The sequence below is a fragment of the Octopus bimaculoides genome, chromosome 6, assembly GCF_046866305.1.
Source record: "Octopus bimaculoides isolate indiv1 chromosome 6, ASM4686630v1, whole genome shotgun sequence".
NCBI lineage: Eukaryota > Metazoa > Mollusca > Cephalopoda > Octopoda > Octopodidae > Octopus > Octopus bimaculoides.
In genome coordinates, this window is record NC_142933.1 from 66413772 (window position 1) to 66433594 (window position 19823).

A 19823-nucleotide genomic window follows, 5' to 3' on the forward strand; every position below is an offset into this window, starting at 1 on the left:
CTTGAATTATCATGGTCAAGCATTGACCCTTCCAATGTTCTTCTTTTTCCACCGAGGCCTGGTGTATTGTTATTTTTTCCTCCAGGCCCTTCGTGATTTCTGCAACCAAACACGCTGCATCCACTTCCGGTGGGATATTGTTTACAGTTATTTTTGATGTTCTTCTTCCCATATATAAGGGAAGAAGAACCACCTCCCCTGTTCTGAGTGTCTCCGAAGAGTATTTTCTCGCTGCCTCTTCCGACCTGAACCATACCTCTATTGTTCCGAATCTCTTTGCTCGGTTGATATAGGTAATTTCAGGCCATATTTTTTAAAGACATTTCTCTATTATTTTTTCTTCCATTTTAAAAATCTTTTATTTTTCCTTGCTGTATGTTTTATAAATTATCCTTTTTTTTTCTACTGATTCAGTTTCATCTTTTGGGGTGGCAACTTGAATCTCCGACCCCTCCTTTTTAATTAATGTCATGTACTTTTGCAGGTTACTACTATCCGTGTTTATTTCTATGCTCTTTCTTCCTGCTACCTCTGCAAACTTTTTTTGTGATACCACCGTTGAAACTGTCGGTGAAATTTCATCATCGAAAATACTAGTAAATGCTTCAAGTGGGAATTCACTTGGTGAATTCAAAAGGTTTTCCATTTTTTTTCCCAAGTTGGTTTAAAAGCCGCAATAATAATAACAATAATTCCCCCATAGGTGGGGAATTCCAACAAGTTGCTTTTCAAAAAAGCAAATAACAGTTTTTTCCAACAATGAACACAAATCTCCAAAACAAATTACAGATTTTGAAAATCAAAACTTACTAATAACAGAGAATAATTAGAAGAACACATCCAACCATCCACTGCATATATTTCATTATTAAAAAATTTGGTTAGAATTGAGATAAGTATATATAGAAGTTTCTTTTATTTGTCAGAAGATTCTATTTCAAATCTAAAATTAATTTAATATGAATGTTATTATTACTTATAAAAGTAATATAGTAGAATCTAGGTTCAAATTCTTAAGTGTTTAGATTTAATATATTTATTTTAAATTTAATTTAATGTAATTATGAAAGTATTGTGAATTACTAGTATTTGAGTTCAATTATTAAGTGTCTAGATTTAACACGTATATATACCTAACACTTATATATATACATATATATATATATATATATATATATATATATATATATATATATAACTTTTATAAGTAATATTCTAAAAGAATATATAACTGAACTTATGTTGAGTGCTCAATTATTTTGAGCAAATAAATGTGTATATATGTGTTTTTATATTATTAATAAATTCATAAACTCATCAATAATATACTCAGGAAATCAATATTTAATATTTTGAAAGACATACATCCAACATGACACGGCAACATAATAAATTAAAAATATAAATATACGAAATATAAATATCAATATATATAAATATCTGAATATAGATAAATATATGTGTGAATATATATGCGTATAAAAATTTATGCGTAATTAAGCATGAATATTGTAAAGTCTAAAATATAAAATATAATATAAAGGAACCTAAAATTTAAAGAGTTAAATATCTTACGATCGTTTCGCGGATATTACTATAATCACAAAGTGATCTAAAGATCATCTTATTATCAGTAATTCCGCTCTTCAGAGATGCATTAAGAACCAATAGTATATATATATATATAATATTAAAACATTAGAAATATTAAAAAATTAAAAATGATAATAAAATATATACTGTCCTTTCTATAAATTGTCAAATTAATCCTTCTGAAATATGTAAAGTTCATTCCTTTCATCCTTTGTTGAAATTTCAAGTGTTAAACACTTATTTGTATAAGAATTGGTATTTTTTTTTCTTCTTCTAAATGTATAGAAGACCTCGGCAAAACTCATCCCGCTATTAGACGTGTTGGTAACCCTATAAATCCGATCCAAGTTTGAAAATTCATCCACCGCGAATATTTTAGCATTAAATTTTAAATTTATATCTCTTTATTACCCACTAGGGGCCAAACAAAGAAAGGGACAAACAATCTGATTGGGGTCAGATAAAACATATGGGGTTACAAAAAATATGAAACAATTAAAAATTCGGTGATTAAAAAATATATAATAAAATCGAAAATCGGATGTTACAATAAACAACACACAAAACAATATAGACAGATGAAGTGGGGGACTGGGTTACGCTCTGACCCCACGAGCCCCATCCCACCACTGACACTTTCGAAGACACCTATGGCGTATTCAATTGGGCTCTTTCACTCGCAACTCTCGAGCGACATATTTCCATCTTGATTGAAACATTTTCTCCGACAAACACTTTCTCTCCACTCGTATTTTTCTTTTCAAATGAAATGAAAAATATCTCACCAGACCTTGACTAGAGATGAAAGTGCCCGTCTTGTTCCCTTCCATTCTAGTCTTCCACACAACCTCTTTCGCTACTGCTACTGTAATGAGGAAACATTTCTTACCTTCGTTTGATAACAAACTTGGCGGGTCAATTTTTATAATTGACTCAGCTGACAACCGTACTCTTCCTTCACTTGACCTTAGGTGTTCCACGTAAACCCACATTTCAGAGACCTCCGGACACCGTACAATAGCGTGCGGGACGGTTTCCCTATCCCACTCGCATCTTGGACAGGTCGGTGATATCTGCGTTCCATGTCTTGCAAGTTTATCGTGAACAGGCAAGGCTCCTCTGTAGCATTTCCAGGTCAAAGACATTTGGACATTATCCAACGACTTCAACCTGAATGTACAGAAGAACAGGCTGTCGAGTTCAATAAATCCGAGACCCAGAGTCGTTCCCAGGTCATCGTCACATTCTGCCTCTACCTCGGTCTACGAAAGCACCAAGCTTCCTTTGCACTCATACTGGCGAAGTTGGGGAACATTTGTCTTGTCAACGGAGACCACACCTGGTCACCATCCAGGAGTATCCAAAGATGCCTCAACCTCAACGCATGTCTGCGCATCATCAACCACATTTTCTGTTTCCAGAGGCTCCACAGAATGGAGTCGGGCAGCTTCCTCTGACTCCATTCTCACCTCTACCGTAGCATAGCGCTTGCCTCTGGTTATGTAAGTAATTTTTTAAAATAATGTTTTTAGGCGTTTTTCGATCTCAGCCTCCGATACGTATTCATTTTTTTTCCCTTTTTTACTATGTTTTAAATATTATCGTTTGCTTTTGTGTTCTTTCTATGAAACTTTGGGGAGGGGTTGCAACAACACCATGACCTTCTCTCTTCATCATATGCTTATGCTTCTCGGCATTCCCGATGTTGACCGTTCTTTTCTTGTCACCAGCGACTGCTGCAAAATCAACCCTTTTCCCTGATTCTTCCTTGTCCTTTACTATTTTCAGATTTCCTGCTTCGTTATTATTTTTCGCCAATGTTGGCCAATCTTTTTCCATCAACTGTTCTTCACATATTTCTTCCTTTTCATGTGTAGGACTGACTCTTCCTGCTTCGGCCATCATGCAGGCCTCCCTACACGGGGAAACCGTTACTGGTTTCACCAACTGTTACAAAGAGATTTCTTCTCTTTCTTTCAAAATTTTACAATTAAAGTTTTACAGCACAAAAACACAGACAAAATTCAAAAATATTCCAAAGATCACACTATCCAAAAAACGTCCAACACGGCTCTTTTTTCAACATTAAATTTTAAATTTAGCTAGATTTCAGAATATTGCAAATAAATAGTTTTTGTTAGATTCCATTTCAAATTCGATTTCAATTTAATTTTCTTTTTCTTTTTTTTTTTCGATGAAGTAATATATTGGAATCCGAGTTCAAACTCTCAAGCATTCATTCTTAATTAATTAATTGTAAATTGCTATCATTAGAATTCCCCCACTAAGTCTCTACGTTTAACATGCATATATATCTAATATTTACCCCTATATATATGTGTGTATATACACCCAAATATGTACGCTTTTTATATAGATATGTTCATAAGAATACACACGTGTTTTTTTATTTTACCTTATTTTTGGATTTATTATAATATTTGAAGGTTTTATAATACCTGTGTTTACATGATGTTATCGCATCTAATCTATTATTTATTAAGTTATCTAGTTTATATAGTAATATATTCAGCGATTCTAATGTGCATAAACGGCAATTATTTGATTTATGTGTGTATGGTGTGGCAGAATCTATTATTGACCAGTCTAGTTTATAATTAATTTTATTTTTATTAAGTTTTTGTATATATGTAGCTAATGAGGTTGTATTATTATTTGTATTTGGTTTAAAGGAATGTATATGTGCCAGGTATCTTTGTTTAAAATTAATAGAGCTCCCTATGTATACCATTTTATGTGAGTTATTAGTTATTGTTACTATGCATTTATATATTATATTTAATCTTTTGCAATTTCCTTGTAAAGGACATTTTTTTATTTTTACTTGAGCAATTATTATTTATATATCTCTGTTGTGAATGTTTATTATTATCCTTATTATTATTAGTGGTATATAAAGTATTATTTATAGAATTTGTTGTGGTATCTATTATGTTGGAGTTATGTGTGTTCATTTTTTGTGAATTATTTTTATTTATATTAGGTTGTATTGGGTTTACTGCTATATTTTGTCTTTTTTTCAGTTATATGGTATTTATTATGTTTTTGCTGTCGTATTATATCAGTATTATTATTAGGGGTTTGCGTATTTATATTCTTATATTTATTTGCACTTCTATTTATGATGTCATTATTATTGCTATTATTAACATTATTGTTATTATTTTAGTTTTTTTATATGTATGAATTTTTCGTCTATTTGAACTGGCAATAATAGATCCTATGTTTGGTGTTGTGGAAAAAGAAATTTTAATACATGATCTATTGAATATGTGGTGATATTTGTGGTCTGTGGGGAAAGATTTTTTAATTATATTAAGAAATGTTTTTGCTAAGCCTTTAACTTTTAAGGAAAATGGAGGTGTAAACCATATAATTTGTCTATTTGAGCTCCACATAGGTAATTTTTGGTATTTATCTAATGATTTTAGAAAATGTATATTATTCATAGGATATTTATTTTGATGTTTAGTTCTTTGTGTTATATTATTTTTATTTTTAGAATTTTTATTATATTGTGTATAATTTTTATGTTTTATTTTTAATTGTATATTATTGGTGCATGTGGTATTATCTTTATTTTGTATTTTGTTATTTTCTATCATATTGTTTAGTTCTAATTGTGCTATGTAATTTTTTAATTTGGTATTTTTCATATATTTAATACTTTGTTTATGTCCACTTGCCCGTAACGCTTGATTATAATAATCAGCATGGCAATTAAAAATTTCCTCATTATATGATAAATCAGATATTCTTATAGAAATACTATTTACTATACTTTTAAGTAATGAAATATGATGATTTGAATTTATATTTACGTATTTGAGATATTCATTTGGTTTATGATATGGAGAATATATTGAAGTATTGAGGTCCAACGTTACATCTAAAAAATTTGCTTTAGTATAACTTTCTTCGAATGTGATGGATAAGCCAAAATTTTTATAGAATTTATGTAAATCTTCTCTTAACTTTCCTACTTTTCTTTTGGATCTACCATTATATATAAGGAGTGCGTCATCCCTATATATTCCTCCTTTCAAGGATGGAAAATAATGTTTAGTTTCGTTTAGTAAATATAATCCCACTAAGTCTGTTATTTGTGCCGAATCGGATGATCCCATTGTGATATCAAATAAGTTAAATAAACTATTGTTACCTGATCTACACTATAATTTATCATTGAATTTTATCAATGTTTTTCTAGCTAATTGAATAATGTCAATTTCAAGTAGTGTAATGTCAGTAAGATTTTTAGCTAAAATTATTGCTTTATTTAATATAATAGGTAATATGGAAGCATAATAATTATTAATATCAAATTGTATAAATGATAAGCTAGTCTTATTAGGTAATAAATGAAACCAAGAGATTACTTCTCCCGTATTGAACCATAAATTAGAATTAAGTTTTTTCTTTATTATAGGAATAATTCTATCTAGTATGTTCTTACTTACTCTTCCGAGGTCTGATTTAGTAGGACAAATTAGTCTAATAGTGGGATTAATATTGTCATCTTGTTTATGGTCTTTTAGATTAAAGTGTGGAGTGTTTGGAGTATATATTTCTGTGCGGTCTTCAATATCCAATTTTTGCATAATTATGGAATGTTCATCATTTAGTATATCTAGTTGTTATTTTATCTAGTTAGTATATCTAGTTAGTTATTTTATAAGATTTACATAATTCGTTGTGTATAAAATCATTGTATTGGGTGGGAGTAATGGAATATAAATTCCCTGTTTTATCTGAGAAAACATGTATATTATTAGGTGATTTAAAAAAAATATTTTTTGTTATTTCATTTAGAGTTGATTGCGTTCTTCTCATACTGATGTATAAATAACTTAGATATAAAACGGGTGAATGTGGCAGAAAATGTATATTTTGAATTAAAATTTATCTGTTCCTGAATTTTTTAACATATTATTTCAATTTCGTAAATCATCATTATTCTTTTGAAAGTTGAAGAATTTCCGAGATGTTGTAAAAGGATATTAATAATAATAATAGTAATAATAATGTAAGCTAATATATTTTACAGTGACTGTAAAACATCTGTATGAATGTGGTTTGAGTACTGTAATTTGAGAGACCAACGTAATGTAAAGACAGGTTAAACATTTATGAATTAATTTGAAATAAGCTAATGAAAGATATACAGAAACTTACATTGATAAAGTCGACAGCAATTGGTAATACTCACTGGCGTAATACCTCATTGTAGACTGTTTTTTGTTTTTTCCATTTGGTGTGTATGCGAAAAGACTGTCTTTGCTCCCCACTCTTGAACATCCCACGTAGAGTTGGCCATGTGAAAAACATGATTCCTCCAAGTGTAGTCCGGCAACCGAAAGCGTCTGCCCCTGTGATTTATTGATTGACATTGCAAAACTGGTGCGAATGGGAAATAGAAGTCGTCTAAATGTAAAGGGGATATCAGCATCAGATGGAGTAAGTGGAATTCTGGGAATAAAAACATCTTCTGTTCCACACCCTGATATAATTGGTTGCTTCAAGGACATTTTGCATGGGTTTTTTTATCACAAGACTTGTACCCTTGCAGAGTGTTGTTGGGTTTAGATTCCTAAGAAGCATAACAGGAGTTCCAACTTTCAGCTGAAGTTTGAGGTGGCATTCCCGGAGGTTGAAGAGAATTCAGGTCTTCGATAGGGTAGTTTACCACTTGGTCAGGGTTGGGAAAAGAATCCATAGATTTGTAGACATATAGACTACCAGGAATGACTTGCAGCAGCTGGTCATTTATTGCGTTGACCAAACTGTTTTTTGGGGCTAAAATAGCTCTTTCGCATAACCACTTAATGTCGTGATAGTTTTCATGTAGCCTGGGGAAGACTTTTGTTGTGAGCTCTTCTACTGTACTGACAGGTGTACAAATGGAGGATATTGAAATTTGTCCACCTGCATCAAGTATCAGTTTTCCATCTCCAAGCGATAAAACATTTGAAGCGAATTGCGCTGCTTGTTGGTCATTATGCAGTTTCGCTCGCATATTCGTTGTCAGAGTGAGTTTTGTTACATGTTGCTATAAGAAAGATGATTTGAGGCATGCACTGACTTCATCAGCCCTGGTCCCTTTGGGAATAACAGGAAGTGTCTGACGAAAGTCGCCAGAAAGAAGAAGCGTTATACCTCCCATAGGAGTTGTGCAATCCCTGATGTCTTGGAGTGAAGTGTTGAGGGCTTCTAGAGCTCGTCTGTGGGCCATAGGGCATTCATCCCACACGATGAATTGGCACTTCTGCAAAAGCATGCCTTTTTCAGACGTTTTGGTGATGTTGCAGGAGGGGCTTTCATATTTCACTAAGTGTAATGGCAGCTTAAAGGCAGAATGAGCAGTCCTGCCGCCAGGTAGGAGAGTTGCAGCAATACCGGAGGATGCCACTGCCAATGCAATGATTTTATTGAGCCTCAGCTTTGAAAGAAGAAGCTTAATAATGAAAGTTTTTCCTGTGCCTGCAAGTGCATCTAGGAAAAAAATCCCACCTTTCTGGTTCTGAACATTTCCCACAACTGTGCTTATAATTTGTTGCTGTTCTGGTAGGAGCTTCGGCTCATGTTCGTGTATGAATTGGGCAAGAGTGTCAGCATTGTAGGACATTTCACGAATGAGCTTGGTTGACGTAAAATTCGATCTGTCACGAAGAGTTGCAGGCAGTCTGTACACTTGCAAAGTGGTTCCACCCAATGAAGCAATCTTATTTTCTATATCAATCAAAGCACAGTTGTAGATCTGATCATTGGCAGAATTAATTTCGGGAACTTGCCTTTTTTGAAGTTGGTAATATTCTTCAGCAAGGTCATTTCTATACCTAAGCCACAGAGAGACCGGGTCTGATACCTCGCATATATATAAAAGAATGGCAAAGAGGGCTCTGAGACTTTTAGCAGAGCGCGAATTGGAAGCTTCAGCAAGAGTTGCATCCCACTTTGAATCGTCCTCGAGCAGGCCATGTCTTAGGCATGCCTCCCTGAAGGTGGAACAGATCTCGCCGTTCACGGTTTTCAGGTGTTGGAATGATTTAGGGCCCCTGACTTCATGAAGGTAAAAGCACTCCTGCTGACTTGGGTGAATGGTATATACCCTGCCGAGGCAAGTGTCAAACTTCATAGTGGGGAAGCCATTAACCTGCCTGCCTATCCTATGCTTCCATGTATTGTTGTTCCAAGTGTAGTATGATGATACTTGATGGTAGAGCAATGTTTCAGCAAATGTATCTACGTTACATAGCTTGAAAAAGGCAGTTAGGGTAGTGTCTTTCAGGTATTCGACAACAGTTGCAGCAGTTGAAGGCGTGAAGTAAATGCGTTGACCATTCTCAAGGTGGATTGCGAGCTGTTGAATAAGCGGATGCCTTTGATGTAAAGGAAATCCGAAAATTCTCCAGAATGCTTCATTGCTGCTTATATATCTGCTGACTTGGTATTGTGCTACCTCGTCTCGGTTACCATCTTGCTGCAGAGAGAACGTAGCTGCATCTGTCCCTTTATTTATATATTTGCAGACATATTTGGTAGTCTTGATTGAACTGCAAAACTCTACGTTGATATGAGCGTTAAACGCTTTGGACAGAAGCGGGCAAAATTGCACAATCCATCTGTTGTCTACTTTGTGGTGCTCTACCTTAACCATGAGCCCACTGTCTTCAGGACGCCTTCGCCTGTATAGGGGGTAGCTATCATTGCCCATCTGAGTATGAAGCTTGAACTTCTTGGGAAACCCTTTCGTGCATTTCGAATCTCTGAAGCATGGTGAATGGATGTTAAATCCATACCCAAAAGGTCTGTGAATCATGTTTGAGCGTACTATCTGAAAAAGATCTGGGTCTACCGCTGGATCAGGCAGTTCTGCTGATATAAGGCTGTCTATATTGTTTGAATTGATTTTTGAGGACAACCATAAGAGAATATGGGCATGCGGAAGACCTCTTTTTTGCCACTCAACAGTATACATGTCGCATTTGACACTTCCGAATATCTGTCCTCTCTTGATCAAATCCATGAGTTTCTGTAGCTTCAACCGAAAAACTCTGGCAAGAAGATCGTGCCTGTCAGTGGGCCTCTGACTGTTTAATAATTCAATCCACTTGGGGTTGCAAGTAAAGGTTATGAATAAATCCAGGCGACCAAAATGACATACAAATGTCATGGCATCTTGCCTTCTCTCATGCATATACCGCGGACCCCCGGTAAATGAAGAAGGTAAAATGCAAACCTGTCCAATATCTTGAAGCAAGACGTCATTGATTATGCCATCCTGAAGGTGGATATAATTCTCAGACCTTAGCTTTTTTTGATTATGGTGAACGAAACACCTTTCAGACTCCATCTTGGTGTAGATATCCACAACAAATTGATAGAACAGGTCACGTGAACAATGGAGATGATTCATTGAGTTTCCTCGAGTCATAAGGCGATATGAATAGAATTCCATGCATGAAACGTTTTTGCTGGTACATTCGTCTGGTCTTTGTGGATGATGTTGAGGAATACCGAAATGGTACCCTTCCTCACCGTAAACGAATAACAAGGGGTACTGGAGGGCATCGTATGCCCTATGAGATTCATGTATTTGTTGGATGCTGTTATCGCGGCATGACAAAACAATATACCTTGGATTAGAGGGTTCACCTTGAAGAACAATGGCGACTTCATTACAAGATGGTTGATTATACCGGCCTGCATGCTCACCAAATGGACGTTTATCAGCATCTATGACAACATTGAAATTGAGGCCTGACGCTATCTCTAAAGCATACTTGAAACTCTTAACATAACTATTTGTTTCATGAAGCATTTCCTGTAGCTGCAATATCAGTTGGAAGTTAGTCCCAGGTGATATGTTATTTCGTTTTGCCGCCTGTTCTTGGTAGCTGCAAACGAAGTATAGTTGAAGAAACTGCGGCTCTTGGATGGTATCACATTGAAGAGGTCCTATCCTGTGGTAAACCTGACCCTGGACTTTAAATGTAGGCATGAATCCATCCTTTCGGATGATATTTGCACCAAAAGAGGTCATTTGAAAAGCATAGTTATATTTTCTTATGTTGTGTAGGAAGTGTCTTGAATCAGTAGTTGTTCCCAGAAGAAGCTCCTGCAGTGGTTGTGGGGGATCCTCCAAAGCGGGTAATTTCACTTTTCCACCTGAACAGCACATTGCAGGAGGTTCTCCTGGCCACTTATTTGCAGAACAGAATGAGCAAATGAGTGTCATATTGGAAATGGAGATTTCAGGGTAGGATGAATAATCCATGTTTGGCTTATAATCGAACGCCTGTAATAACCATCTGGAACTGCATGGTTTCATGACACCTTTGCGAAGACCTTTACGATGGGCGATGGTGTTCAAGCGGTCTTGTCTCACTTCCAGGGGCTTGGAAGCTCTTGCAGCAGCAGTTGAAGAAGCATGAGCAGCAAGGCGAAGGGTTCGATGTTCACCATCTTCAGAAGCTCTAGTGGCAGCAGTTGAAGCAGCATTTCTTGCTTGACGCAGGGTTCGTTGGTCTTGAGTCTGAGCAGCTCTTGAGGCAGCAGTTGAAGCAGCGTTTCTTGCTAGACAAAAGGTTCGTTGGTCTGGAGTCTCAGCAGCTCGTTGAGCGGCTCTTAAAGAAGCGATTCTAGAATTTCTTTTTCGTTTCATTCCCCAACGCACTCTCTTCTTTGGTGGCATTTCGTAAGGAATGTGATGAAGAAAATAAGAGCAACGTATGGTTTCAGATTGAAAAATACTGTACGAAAGGGTGTGTAATTACCAAAGTTGGAAATGGAAGTTGCTCATGTGTATTTCAGGCCGATATTATGTTTTGTAGTTGAAACATATAAATAGTAATGAAGCATCCATTTATATTGGTAGTGTTTTGAAACAGAAAATGTATTTGTAATTGAATTCGTGTTAGTAAACTGGGTATATAAAAAAATACATAAAATTGCACTTTCGAAAGAATGAAAACCTTATTGAAAGTGTTGTGTGGAATGTTATTATTGGTAAATGTCTTACCTTGAAAGCAGGATATGTAAATATTTATGTTTAGCTGGACACTTAGTGAACCATTAGCATCTGGTTTACATATAATTACTGTAACGTAGGTTATCTCCCTTTTGTTTATGTAGAATGTCGTGATTAATTCCCAAACAAAAGAAAATGCCGAAATTGACCCATTTTAGCAAAGTTGTGAATAGAACCTGCTCATGTGTACTTCAGGCCCATATTATGTTTTGTAGTTGAAACATAAATAGTAATTAAGCATCCATTGATATTGCTAGGGTTTTTGTAGTTCATGTGTATTTGAGGTCCATATGTTTTTTAGTTGAAACATATAAATACTAATTGATATTGGTATCATTTTCGTAGTTTTTGGGGAAGCTAAGAGGAGGATATAAACAGAAAATGTATTTGTAATTGAATGGGTGTTAGTAAAGGGGATATATTAAAAAATACATAAAATGGCACTTTCCAAATAATGTAAACCTTAAAGTTATTATGTTTTTTCCAAAATATTATATACTCGTATACATGCATAAATAAATGTCTATATTTTATAGTGATATGAAAAGATAAAAAAAAAAAACTCAGTTTGTAGGAATAAATTTTTGTCGATCGTATTTGAAAACGATGTCCCGCTATTTTGTTTTTGTTAGAAATGGAAAGTGAACTTGCAATTCCCACCAATTAGAATGAGGTCATTGGTAACCATAGGTACATATATATGTGTGTGTATTTACGTATGATTGGTAGTGTGTCTGTTTATTTGAATGAGGTATGTATGTATATATGTATGTATTCCTATATATGTGAGAGTATAGTTTCTCGGCATGAAAATGAAAGGATTAAAGTGAAAGTATCTGTCATAACAGTATGTTCTTTTGTTCTTGTAATTGTTGTTGGATCGTTCGTAAACGTTCATAAGAGAAAATAGGAGTTGAAAGGATTTGTAAAGGTCGTAGAAAGAGGAAATTTAGGTTTTATTAGGGGAGGAAATATTATTTCGCGCAGTTTAATGGATTTTATTGGTAACTGTGATTTATTTTGACGGAAAAAATAACGCAGTTACCTAAGTTATGGTATTTAGAATATTAATTCCGATTGTTTCATTCAAGAAATTTGGAATTGTGTAAATGTATGAATTGTATACACACACAAACACACACACACTCACAAACTCAGCTATATATTTATAGATATATGTGTATGTATATATATGTATGTATATATATGTATGTATATATATGTATGTATATATATGTATGTATGTATATATATGTATGTATATATATGTATGTATATGTATATATATATATGTATATGTATGTATGTATGTATATGTATGTATGTATACGTATGTATGTATGTATATGTATGTATGTATGTATATGTATGTATGTATGTATGTATGTATACATATGTATGTATATATATGTATGTATATATATATATATGTGTAGAAACGAACTCACACACACAGGCAAATGAACCCACACATAACTCACATACACGCACAACAAGCATTAACACATACACTCACACACACTACGCATATACACTCACACACACACGAAATAATCCATGTGCGATCCACAGAGCAAACCTCATGCATATACACACACACACACACACACACATATACACACACTCACACAAAAAAATACAGGCACACACTGCTAGGAAATCACACCCACACAACACAGACACACGCACACACACATACTCAAAAACTGCCTGCCTACTTTCTACTGACCATTGTCCACAACCACTCCCAAACTATTCCTGCTACTAATTCCTTCCACTACGTCACACATACATACGCACATACACATTCTGTTATTACACACACACACACACAGACCCTCGTGCACGCACACATATTTACCTCTCTCTTTCACTCTCCTGTCTTAGAAAGAACTTTTTCTCCACCACTTCCTCTTCCGGTCCTTCCACAATGTAACCTCGTGGACATCAGTGGCGATTTTTTCTTCCTCCGTTTTTCCATTCTTTGAACTTTCCTTGTTTCTGACGAAGAGCTCCGCTCGAAACGTCATACTCTCTCTCTTTCCTTTCCCGAGCGTCTTGTAACACAATCTGTATCACATCCTCACGTTGTTTTTTGTCTTTTTCCTTTTTTTGAACTTATATAACGTACGTTCACACGGATCCTGGCCTTTTAACTGGATTTGGAGTAGCCAATTGCTGGAATTTTTGTACCTCGGATTACTGTTCCTGTTGGACTACTGTTCCTGTTGGATCACGCCTTTGCTGCTCCTTGATTGGATATCAGCTTAATTTGTCCATGACTCTTCCAATTTTTTCACTGTTTTCACTTTTTTCACGTTCTCCTTCTAACTTCTCGTTCTTCCCTTGTCTCGCCACCAATAATAACACCCACACCGACATTCACATCCTCTCACCATGCCTAACCTTCACTCCTTCCTCCAACATCTTCAGTCCCTTCTTCGCCGTTTTCTTTCTTCCCCCCCCCACAATGCTTGCAACCCACAAAAAACCTCTCTTACTTGCTTTTGAAAAAGACCTGCCATACGAGCCATCTCAACTTTCTCTGCCATTGCCTCTGCCATCACGTCATACACCGTGGCTTCCTCTTGAAGTTCCACGCTCCCCCCTATTCCTCCCCCATCATCGAGCCCACCCTTGCCTGCACCTCCCGTCTCATCATCCGTGCCACTATCCGTGCCACTATCCGTTCCACCCGTTTCCTCCTCCACTCCGTTGACCACCAACTCTCCCAAGCTTACCTCCTCCTCTCCTCCCTCTGCCCTCAACCCTTCACCCAACCTATACTCCACTTCCTCCTTAATCTCAACCACCAACTCCACAATTTCCTCACACACACAAACCCTCCACTAACCTAAAATATATCAGTAAATCCCGCAATCATCCAAATTCTGTAACGAGAAATTTGGTCAAAAATATTTCACTTAGACTAACCAATCTATCTACGAATGAATGCATCTTCAATAAAGAGGCTGAATTTTACAATTTAGCTTTATTAAAAGCAGGTTACAGAGAAAAGGTTAATTATATAGATTCTACTTATGAAACCGATCTGAGTAGTAATAATAATAATAATATTAATAGCAATAGTAATAATGATACAGTTTTTAATTTAAATAATAACAATAAATACGAAGATAACCTCAATCATTAATTCCTTAACGATAACAACAAGCTTAACATTTTTTCACGAAATAGGGGAAATAACCGTCAAATAAAACCTTGTCTCAACGATAATAATAAACTAAGACAATTTATAAACAATACTGGAAAACATTCTAAACCAGAACTTAATAAAAATGTCTGGGTAATTCTTCCTTTTAGTAAAAGTGTAAAATCAAACTTGGTATCCCAGTTCCAAAACGCTATAAATAAGAACTTTCCTAAACATTCTCATTACTCCCAAGTCATAAACACACACAGGGTTAGATTCGGTTTCTCCAACATGAAGAACATTTCACAGATAATATCTGCACACAATATGAGGCTTTTGCATTCACTAGAGAGTTCCAACAGTAATAACATTGAGCCAGACATTATTAACCCTTACCAAAATAACAATAATAATAATAATAATATAGGGAACAATAATAATAACACGATACATAATAATAATAGTCACAACAACAAAATCATTATTTCAGAAGTTAATAGCAAAAGAATTAGTTTTTTAAGTGAAAATGCGAAACTCAGAAACACTATCTACCAATGCCAAGTTAGTACTCCTACAAATACTCACTTTTATGTAGGATCTTCCTCTTCACCATTATCCATTAGAATTTCTAACCATTTTTCATCCTTTAGAGATAGAAGCCTTAGCAAACTAATTTGGGATCTTAAAGATAATAACATTAAATTTAAACTAGACTGGCTTATTCTTTCTATTTCTAAGCCATATGAAAAGGGTGGAAAATTTTGCCATCTTTGTGTTACCGAGCTCCTCTTTATTTTATTTTCAAAGAATAATCTGGTAAATACTTTCATAGAAAATTCTTACAGATGTAAACATTCGCAAAAACATACATTTTCAGCATTTAAATAACATTCACTGTTTTTTATAAAATGCTATCATATTAACCCGTAATAAGTGAGTTCTTCAAATAGTTCTAATAAAACATATTATTAATTCCCTCAAAGGTTAGGAGATTAAAATTATTTACGATTCAAATTATTTATCTAAACTTTCGTAATTTATTAACCTAAATTAGAACATATTTTAAATCTTGATAAACTCTTGGAACAACCAACACATACAAAATTTATGTACGTATGAATATACCGGTATAAGTGTTTATATATACACGTATATCTGTGAGAGAAAATGTGTATGTGTGTGTCTGTGTATACATATTCAGGGTTTTGTATAAACTAGAGGTGTTTCTATTGATTTTTTTTGTGTACATATACGCATTATTATTTATATTTTTACTTTTACCCTTATTTTTACTCTTATTTTTACTCTTATTACTATTACTTTTAAAAAAATATATCAATATGCATTTACGTATGATTTTTTGGATGTATGTACATTTTTGTGCACAGATGTATTTATTTATACATAGGTTTCTTTACATATTCATATATGAGTGTACTTGTGAATAAGTATGGGAGCGTATTTGTGTAGATGTATTTTTTATATAAAAAATATGTCTATATTTAGATGTGTGTGTGTGTAAATATACATGTGTGTATATGATTGTGTATACATGTATATGTGAGTGTATATGTATGTATATGTATATATATGTGTGTGTCTATATATATATATATATATATATATGTGTGTGTGTGTGTGTGTGTATGTATGTATATATGTATACTTGTGTGGGTGTGTGTACGTATGTTTGTAAGTATATATGTGTGTATATGTGTACATTATCTATGTATATGTATGTATATATAAATGTGTATGTATTTGTATAAATCCATATGTATGCGTGATTAGGTTCTGTATGTATGTGTGTACATATATCTGTATGTGTGTGTATATGTGTATGTATGCGTGTGTGTGTGTATATATATATATATGTATATATGAACACATTTGAGTTCTTTTTCTTATATATATGTATTTGTATGTATGTATGTATGTATGTTTGTGCATGCGTGTGTTTACGTATGTGTTTGAATACATGTATGTATATGTATATGCGTATCTGTTTATTTGGTTATAGGCGTGGATGTATATGTATGTGTGTGTGCATGTGTCTATTTTTATTTATATGTATATATGTGTGTATGGGGACATGCACACATATATGTATATTTGTATATGCGTAGGTACGTATGTACATAAGTGTAAATGTGGGCGTATGTGTGTATGTGTGTGTGTATATATATGTATACACATCCCCTATTATTTACCATAGTCCTCCAGGCAATCACAGAGGAGTTCAAGACAGGTTGCCCCTGGGAGCTCCTCTATGCTGATGACCTTGCCCTAATTGCGGAGTCACTATCAGAACTAGAGGAGAAGTTTCAGGTGTGGAAGCAAGGTCTAGAACTGAAGGGCCTTAGAGTCAACCTAGCTAAAACCAAAATCCTAATAAGTAGGAAGGTAGATAAAACACAAACCCCTTCAGGTAGATGGCCCTGCTCAGTATGTAGAAAAGGAGTAGGTAGTAACTCTATAAGATGTACCCGGTGCAAGCTATGGACACATAAGAGGTGCAGCAACATCAAAGGCAGGTTAACTAGCAAGTTAGTTTTTGTTTGTGGCAGATGTTCAGGTGCAATAAAGACTGCAAACAAACAGGAAACAACTTCTATCTCATTCCAGGGTGAAAAACTAGAGGTAGTCGATAGCTTCCGCTATCTGGGCGACCAAGTTAGTAGTGGGGGTGGGTGCGCTGAAAGTGTAGCTGCTAGAATAAGAATAGCCTGGGCAAAGTTTAGAGAGCTCTTACCCCTGCTGGCGACAAAGGGACTCTCACTCAGAGTAAAAGGCAGACTGTATGACGCATGCGTACGAACAACCATGCTACATGGCAGTGAAACATGGGCTGTAACTGCTGAGGACATACGTAAGCTCGCAAGGAATGAAGCCAGTATGCTCCGTTGGATGTGTAATGTCAATGTGAATACCCGTCAGAGTGTAAGTATCTTGAGAGAAAAGCTGAACATTAGAAGCATCAGTTGTGGCGTGCAAGAGAGACGATTGCGCTGGTATGGACATGTGGTGAGAATGGAGGAGGATAGCTGCGTGAAAAAGTGCCACACCCTAACAGTTGAGGGAACCCGTGGAAGAGGTAGGCCCAGGAAGACCTGGGCTGAGGTGGTGAGGCAAGACCTTCGTACATTGGGCCTCACCGAGGCGATGACTACGGACCGAGACCTTTGGAAATGGGCTGTGCGTGAGAAGACCCGGCAAGCCAAGTAAGATCGTTGCCAGTGCCCCTGGACTGGTTCTTGTGCGGGTGGCACATGAGATGCACCATTTTGAGCGTGGCCGTTGCCAGTACCGCCTGACTGGCTCCTGTAGGATTTTCGAGCGAGATCGTTGCCAGTGCCCCTGGACTGGCTTGTGCGGGTGGCACATAAAAGACACCATTTCGAGCGTGGCCGTTTTCGTGCGGGTGACACGTAAAAGCACCCACTACACTCTCTGAGTGGTTGGCGTTAGGAAGGGCATCCAGCTGTAGAAACTCTGCCAAATCAGACTGGAGCCTGGTGTTGCCATCCGGTTTCACCAGTCCTCAGTCAAATCGTCCAACCCATGCTAGCATGGAAAGCGGACGTTAAACGATGATGATGATGATGATGATATATGAATTGCATACTTTATTCCTTCATATGTTCCTAAGGATTACAACCTGTGTGATACATAGGGATCTGTATTTTTAAAATTGTAACCTTCTCTTCAGGGATATATTTATTTACAAATAGGTTTATTTATATATTCATATATGAGTGTACTTGTGAATAAGTATGGGAGCATATTTGTGTAGATGTATTTTTTATAAAAAAAATATATGTCCATATTTAGATGTATGTGTGTGTGTGTGTGTAAATATACATGTGTGCATATGATTGTGTATACAAGTTTATGTGAGTATGTATGTCCACACGTGTATGTATATGTATATATATGTGTGTGTCTGTGTATGTGTGTGTATATATATATATATATATATATATATATAAATCACTATGATTTACATAAGTTTGTGAAGGCCTCTCTATCCAGCTGGCAAGCTACTTCAGGCTGATGACGAGCAAAGACTCAGAAACATGTCCCTGAATGCTGGCTAGGCTGGGTGGGGGAGCTTGTCTCCCCTTCACAAACTTAAGGACACAGTAATTGTGTCAAGGCCGACAGGAAGCGGTCCAGCTTCCTAGGGCTAAACAGCAGTAGTGTATTCCCTTATTGGGATTGTCACATTAAGTTGACAATATACTACAACTTTATATATAAATATATATATATATATATATATATATATGTATATTTATATATGTATATAGATATGTGTGTGTGTGAGTGTATCTGTGTGTATGTATGTATATATGTATACTTGTGTGGGTGTGTGTACGTATGTTTGTAAGTATGTGTGTATATGTGTACATATCTATGTATATGTATGTATATATAATTGTGTATGTATTTGTATAAATCCATATGTATGCGTTATTAGGTTCTGTATGTATGTACATATATCTGTATGTATGTGTGTGTATATATGTACCCGTGTATGTGTGTTTGTGTGTATATATATGTATGTATGTGTGTGTGTGTGTATGTATATATATATATATATATATATATATGTGTATTTTATTTATTTATTTAATGTGTTTCAGCCAAGTGGCTGCGGTCATGCTGGTGCATGAAAACACTTGAGTTCTTTTTCTTTTATATATATGTATTTGTATGTATGTATGTATGTATGTGCATGCGTGTGTTTACGTATGTGTTTGTATACATGTATGTATATGTATATACGTATCTGTTTATTCGGTTATAGGCGTAGATGTATATGTATGTGTATGTGTCTATTTCTATTTATACATGTGTATATATATATGTATATATGTATGTATGGGGACATGCTCACATAAGGGTATATTTGTATAGGCATGGGTACGTATGTGTAAATGTGGACGTATGTGTGTATATGTGTGTGTGTGTATATATACACATATATATATATATGTATATATATGTGTATATATATGTATG

The 19823-nt window shown here is 35.1% G+C and overlaps 2 protein-coding genes across 2 annotated transcripts; both read right to left on the reverse strand.

Annotated features, from left to right (window-relative positions):
• Positions 1 to 7204: 7204 nt before the first annotated feature.
• LOC149135241 (uncharacterized) lies at positions 7205 to 7630 on the reverse strand. Its single transcript, XM_089353480.1, has one exon. It carries the CDS (start codon positions 7628 to 7630, stop codon positions 7205 to 7207), a length of 426 nt encoding a protein of 141 aa, XP_089209606.1.
• A 33-nt stretch (positions 7631 to 7663) lies between these two features.
• LOC106873752 (uncharacterized) lies at positions 7664 to 11308 on the reverse strand. The gene has a single exon (XM_052968466.2). The coding sequence runs from the start codon at positions 11306 to 11308 to the stop codon at positions 7664 to 7666; it is 3645 nt and encodes a 1214-aa protein (XP_052824426.2).
• Between the last annotated feature and the right edge of the window lie 8515 nt (positions 11309 to 19823).

Bases quoted from the DNA above. Each gene is read 5' to 3' on its own strand.
- LOC149135241 (XM_089353480.1), bottom strand. From the start codon at position 7,630: ATGCGAGCGAAACTGCATAATGACCAACAAGCAGCGCAATTCGCTTCA.
- LOC106873752 (XM_052968466.2), bottom strand. From the start codon at position 11,308: ATGCCACCAAAGAAGAGAGTGCGTTGGGGAATGAAACGAAAAAGAAAT.